A 6,364-nucleotide genomic window follows, 5' to 3' on the forward strand; every position below is an offset into this window, starting at 1 on the left:
TCAGTACCCATCACCTGCGTGCCCCGCCCTGAGCAGAGTCAGTACCCATCACCTGCGTGCCCTGCCCTGAGCAGAGTCAGTACCCATCACCTGCGTGCCCTACCCTGAGCAGAGTCAGTACCCATCACCTGCGTGGCCTGCCCTGAGCAGAGTCAGTACCCATCACCTGCATGCCCTGCCCTGAGCAGAGGAGGAACTCTTCTCCACCTCATCTTAGCAAAAGACCTTGACATTTTTGCATCTAACCCATCACCTCTGTTGTTCAGTAAGAATCTTTTCTTCCTTTTATTGAGACAAAGTCTTACTCTGTTGCCCCAGGCTAGAGTACGCGTGACCTCAGCCTAGCTCACAGCAACCTCAACCTCCTGGTCTCAAGGGTTCTCCTGTCTCAGCCCCAGGAATAGCTGGCACTTCAAGTGTGTGCCACCAGGTCTAATTTTTCTATTTTTAATAGAGATAGGGTCTCACTCCTGCTCAGGCTGGTCTTGAACTCCTGAGCTCAAGCAATCACCTGCCTGGACCTCCTAGAGTGCAAGGATTATAGGCGTGAGCCACCACATCCAGCCAAGAATGTTTTCTTTAGGGAGATAAATGAAAAGTTAGTCACCATCTTCTCATAATAACTAGTTTCATATAATTGGTATAAGATATTTTATCTATTTCATTCCATTACAGTGGCTGCTTTTCTTTTTCTCTTGTATGTCCTCTTTTAAGCGTCCTCCTGAAGGGAAGAGTTTATGGATTTCATTGGACCTGTGGGGAGTTTATTGACCAACATGGTTCCACTTGGTTCGTTTAGACACAGTGAAGTGACTCCAGAAGTCATAGGGCCCAGTAGTCAAAAGGGAGGTCTGTGGGGTTAAACCCTGAGGCTGCCACTTGCCGACGGCCTGATTCTGGGCAAGTTATTCTTTCTCTTTAAACCTCAGTTTCCTAATCTGTTAAATATAGAGTTTGATGAAATCTGAATGAAATAATCCATACAGGTGAATAGGAATAATACTTGGAAGATTTTATACAGCTTAATTACATCATCATTGTCATCCAAGAAGTTACATTGTTGACATTTAAAAGTTTTAATTAATGAAAATGTCTAAGTCCAAGGTTACTTGGGAAGGCTGGGCTGTAAGCCATGTATATAATAACCTGCTATAAACTTTGTTTAGTTGAATCACGGAGGTGAATTACTAACGCACCCTGCCTGGGTGTTCACGTACTTGCCCTCACTATCTGCAAACACTGGAGAAGGTGGGAATGGGAAGAGTTAGGTCAGCAGAATCCTGGTAAGTGTGCACAGAGCAGTGGCAGATGGCTACTTCAACACGTGTAGTACATGCGTGGGGGGCTGGGGATTCGGCGAGGTATAGAGGGCTTGAAATAGTAACTAGTGCTGGAGTATCACATCTTCCTATCCTCTCCTGACTATGCCTTCCAGAAGGAGGAAGAGACACAAAAGAGACCTATTTACAGAGCCCTGGGATACACAGAAAAAGGTGAGTTTGCCTGGAACTGTCATTTTTTTTTCCTTCTATGACTTAAAAATGACTTGTAAAAGCAGTCTGTTTTGCAGTTGACAATCTTATTTTTTATGTTCCTTTCAATAATATGGTCATGCAGTTGCCTATAATTTAAGCATCAGCTAATTTGGGGTAAGTTGTGTTCTGAACTATTCTCCTATTTTTAATACCCTGGGAACTAAGAGTTTTATGTTGCTACAAATGAAAGGCCAGTTACTCTGATGTGAGAGCACTCAACGCGATGCCTTCCCCAAATCTTTATTCATTTCCTAGGACTGCCATGACAAATTACCACAAACCGAATGGCCTAAAACAGCAGAAATTTATTCTTTCACAATTCTGGAGTCTACAAAAAGTTGTCAGAAGGATTGGTTCCTTCTTGGGATGAGAACCCATTCCATGTGTCCCTCCTGGTGTCTGCTGGCTGCTGATGGCCATTGGCTGCAGACGCATCCCTACAGCCTCTGCCTACACAAGACGTCCTCCCTGTGTGCAGTGTCTGTGTTCCTTTTCTAACAAGGTCACCAATCACACTGGACTAAAGGCCCAACTTATCCAGTACAACCTCCGTATAACTCATTTCTGCTACAAGGCTCCTATTTCCAAAGAAGGTCACATTATGAAGTGCTGGGAAGGACGTGAATTTTGCAGGAAAACTAACCCACAGAGGGAATAATAATATTTTTATGTCATTAGATTATTTTGAGGGTTAAATTAAGTCAGGCTACATGAAAGACCCCTAAATACAGCAAGCATATAGAAGGATGTAACCTGTGATATTCATTATTACCACTACATTTAAAGTCAATTTATTAGTGAATGGATATTCAGTTTAGATTACAAAGCTAAAGAACATCTTATGAGCTGCAGAAGTTTGAGGAACTATAAAATTTTCCTCCTCATTCTACGTTCCTCTGTCCTCTACTTGTTTAAGTAGAAAGAGGAGAAACCCCCTTTAGGGTCTGCGCGTGAGAGGGACGCTTACATTCATGATCAGTATCTCCGTTTTAGGGCAAACCTCTATCTTCAACACATATTTTGTTTATCAAATTTTACAACAAAACATTACTATTGATTGAATGTGTATGTCTTCTCAAAATTCCTGTGTTGAAATCCTACCCCCTCTTGTGATGGTCTAAGGAGGTAGGAACTTTGGGAGGTGAAGTCCTGCAGGGGGAGCCCTCAGGAAATGGGATTAGTAAGAAGAGACAGAGTCTGTCCTCTCTGCTGTGTGAGGACACAGCCGCAAGTCAGCCTCCTGTGTACCAGACAGCGCCTCCCAGCCTCCAGGACTGCAAGGACTGAACGATTGTTATTTAAGTCTCTCAGTCCCCAGTAGTCTGTTATACTGGCCAAACAAAGACAGACTTGTCCTCGAATCCATTCAAAGGCACATCAACCTGTCTTCAATTTAATCATTTGCAATTGAATTCTGCATGGCCCCCAAAGTCAAGTACTAACAAGTTTTGGATAATCCAATATATTTGCTTCAGACTTCCTAATAATCTACCAGTTTACCTTGTTTTTTTTTTTTTAATTGACTACTTTTACACAAACAATTTTTGGGGGGGGTGGCTAAACCATTGCTTATTTCTCAGAACCAACTACAGAATGAAGAAGGATCACACTGTGCCATCAGTTGCTTCAGCAAGCAGTAACGTGGGGCTCTGTCACGTACAGTTTGGGGAGTCCCATCCTCATATAGCCCTGTGTCTACTCAAGTCAATTCAGTGCCAATTTAATTGCTGTGAATTTTGGAGCAGAAGGGAACTTGGCAACTGTCTACCCTAGCTATCCAACCTTTTTAGGCTTTTGTGAATTAATGAGGTTGTGAAGGATGGTTTAAAATGGTAATTGGTTGGACTGTCAGATAAGGAAGTTAGAACTATATTCTGTTTCTTTTTAAAGATAGCCTATATCATTATGGCACTTGAATTACAATCATCTTGAAAGTGAATGTTTTGTTAACTTCTTTTATTAGATTCAGCCCCTTGTTATTTTAAAGCTAGAACACTATGTACTTTTAAAAAATATTTATTTATTAAGGCGTTCATTCAACAGACATCAATGGCTACTCACTGTAGGGAAATGCTACTGGAATTTCCATATAAAAATGAAAATGATCATTCTTATCAAAATAGACTAATATTACGAGAGGGGGTTCTATAATGAAACAGGTAACTCATGACACGATATAGCAAGTGATAATTTAGGTTTCTCTTGCATCTCACTCAGAGTCCTGCAAACCAAGAATGTGATTTCTAACCAGAGTTCAAGACGATGAAGAGAATATTTTATGAAATTAATTATGATGGAAATTTGACCTGTATCATGGTTGAATTGGGGTGAGATGTATGTTTTGAAATGTCTTTGTTGGCTGCTGAAATGCAGGGAATTATTGAAATCCTCTGCTGTTTTTTTTTCTAGGCACCCAACAACTGTAGAAGTCCTGTCTCTGCCAGTCCACCCACAGATGACACAAGAGAGGACGTTTACGTGAACTACCCAACCTTCTCTCGCAGGCCAAAGACTAGAGTCTAAGCTTTTCCTTCATGTGAGCAGATTAACAATGACTATTATGTACCTGGAATTTTATGCGGTTTCTTCCCGCTACCTGGTGTCTACCTTTGATATGGGTTGAGTGAATTTATTTCATTTGGTAGGAAAAATCTGAAATTACCTAGAGAACATTCTTAACAGAAATGTTTTGGAAAACATGACCCTCATTAGCACACACATAAAAGGAAACTTAACTAAATCATGTAATGGAACAATCCAGGGGAGATTAAGCTATTTACCAGGGCTTTAATGTTGTGTCTAGAATTAAGTATGAGAATAAACAGTTTCTGGATCCCCCTCCACGGGGCTGGAGCCACATCCCTGGTGTTGGCCCGACTCTCATGGGAGATTTCCCCTCACGTTGTCAAGATGGCTGCCAATAACTCTTGGCAATTTGTGCATCCTCATTTCTGTCTGGTACAGAGATTGATTGAAGCAAACAATTTAGGTTATTTTTCTGTGATAAATCAGGCACTATGGCTAAAAAGGCTAAAATGGCTTAAGTCAATTAAGGGTTCTCCTATAGACCTGGGGGTGGGGTGGAAGCACAGAGAGGTGTCGTCAGAAGAGGGAAGGGGAGCTCGGAGCTGGGGAGATTGCTCCAAATGTTAAACACCATGATGTTCCAAGACATGGCTTGTTAACCAACTAAAAAGTGAACACACATGGGTTCTACAAGTACAAGATCTCTGACACCTCTTCTAAAATCTGGCATCTCATCATAGTTCAGAAGAGTGCTTAGTAATACATGAAATGAATAGTTGAGAAAAAGATAAAAGTGAAGGGGAAATCTCTTTCCTTACTAATCTCAAATATATCCTCTGACTCTGTATAGAATTCTTGCCACCATTCCAGGCCTAGCATCACAAGCAACTATGATACATGGTCCAATAATAAATAACTTCATGTTTTTGACATTGATTTTCTCCACTTTTGAGAATTAAATATATAAGTTCTCTCAAAAAGGTCATGAAAAGTATTTGTCATGGACAACTTGAAACCACAGCAGTTGTTATTAAAATAGGGACCAGTCATGTCTAAAAGAGTCATTACTTAACTCTAAGCATCTCTAAAAGAACACCATAATTAAAAAGTTCATTACCAAGGCTATATTTAGATGTCAAAGTTGTAGATTTCATGCTCATCTTAAGTAAAACCAATCCAAATTCTTATGTTTTCTAGCTAGACTCTAAGTTATAATTTAGTTTTAAACTAATCAGTGGATATTTTATGATTTTTATCCTTAAATAACATGCATGCCAAATGGTGCAATTATTGTGTAAATTATAGAAGTTGTGAGTGCCCACATGTTTGTGAACTACAAAATTGTGAGAGTTTTTTTAGAAACCTCTTTCAGAAATGAAAATATAAAAATGACCATTTCCCAGTTACATATATACAAGAGGAGGTTACTCTTATTTTTGTTATGTTTGTTGAATGATCTTTATATCAGGTTCCATAAATTATGGAACACAAAACACAACATTAGTACACAAAAACATTAGTGTAATGAAGTTGAAAGGCTTTTAATAAGTAAATGATATACTGTTGGATCTATCCAAGATCCTATGGCTCAATCTATTCATTTACATGGTGAAGAAAGCTTAGCATTATTTAAAAGGAAAACCATTTCTTTTTCTTAAAGGTTAAAGTCGATCAAATGTTACTTTCTGGAAGATTCTGATAATGAAATTCTCAGTGATTATTGTCTGTGAGATGGAAACATTTTTACAATTACATTGTGGGGAAATATAATCCCATTTTAAGAAAGAAAATACTGGGGATGTGAATGGAGCAACCAGAAGCCATCGTCCAGTCCTGGCCTGTCCTTCAGGAGGGCTGCCGTAGCAAACCACTCCAGTTTGCAAACCCTCTGGGATGTTTGCCATGTCTCTCTTTTTCTATGAATGTTTTGGTTGCTTTTAATCTCTGCAAATATTTATAAGAACTATTCACTCTGTCCCTTTTCTTTTCTATATATTCTTCCTTTATAGCACTCAGGATTCTTTTCTCAGGTTTTGGAACCATCCTAAGTCCTGCGGAAATTTCTCTGACCTTCCCTGCTGCTCCTGTTACCTGCTCAGCTGTTCAATGCGGATAGAATTCTACTCATTTATTTGCTCTCTCTGAACTTCTTTATTTAACAAAGCACTTTCATTGTAGTCTCTTTACCATTATACCTAATTCACTAGAGGTTTGGAACTCCACTTACTTACTATAGATATTTTTCCTCCCTAATCTTTTATGCCTATATTCTGGTTGTTATTAAGGAAACAGATCCAAGTGGC

The 6,364-nt window shown here is 39.6% G+C and overlaps 1 protein-coding gene across 1 annotated transcript in view; it reads left to right on the forward strand.

Moving 5' to 3' along the window:
* The window catches only part of CD226 (CD226 molecule), a 59,413-nt gene extending 55,303 nt beyond the window's left edge, over positions 1 to 4,110 (forward strand). The window contains exons 5-6 of the mRNA XM_003788458.3: positions 1,436 to 1,493; positions 3,945 to 4,110. Of these exons, the coding sequence (XP_003788506.3) occupies positions 1,436 to 1,493; positions 3,945 to 4,058 (172 nt within the window). The 3' untranslated portion in view covers positions 4,059 to 4,110. The remainder of the gene's footprint in view (positions 1 to 1,435; positions 1,494 to 3,944) is intronic.
* The last annotated feature ends 2,254 nt before the right edge of the window (positions 4,111 to 6,364 follow it).

Source organism: Otolemur garnettii, unplaced genomic scaffold (genome assembly GCF_000181295.1).
Source record: "Otolemur garnettii isolate 467f Iridium unplaced genomic scaffold, OtoGar3 scaffold00027, whole genome shotgun sequence".
In the NCBI taxonomy this organism is placed as follows: Eukaryota; Metazoa; Chordata; class Mammalia; order Primates; family Galagidae; genus Otolemur; species Otolemur garnettii.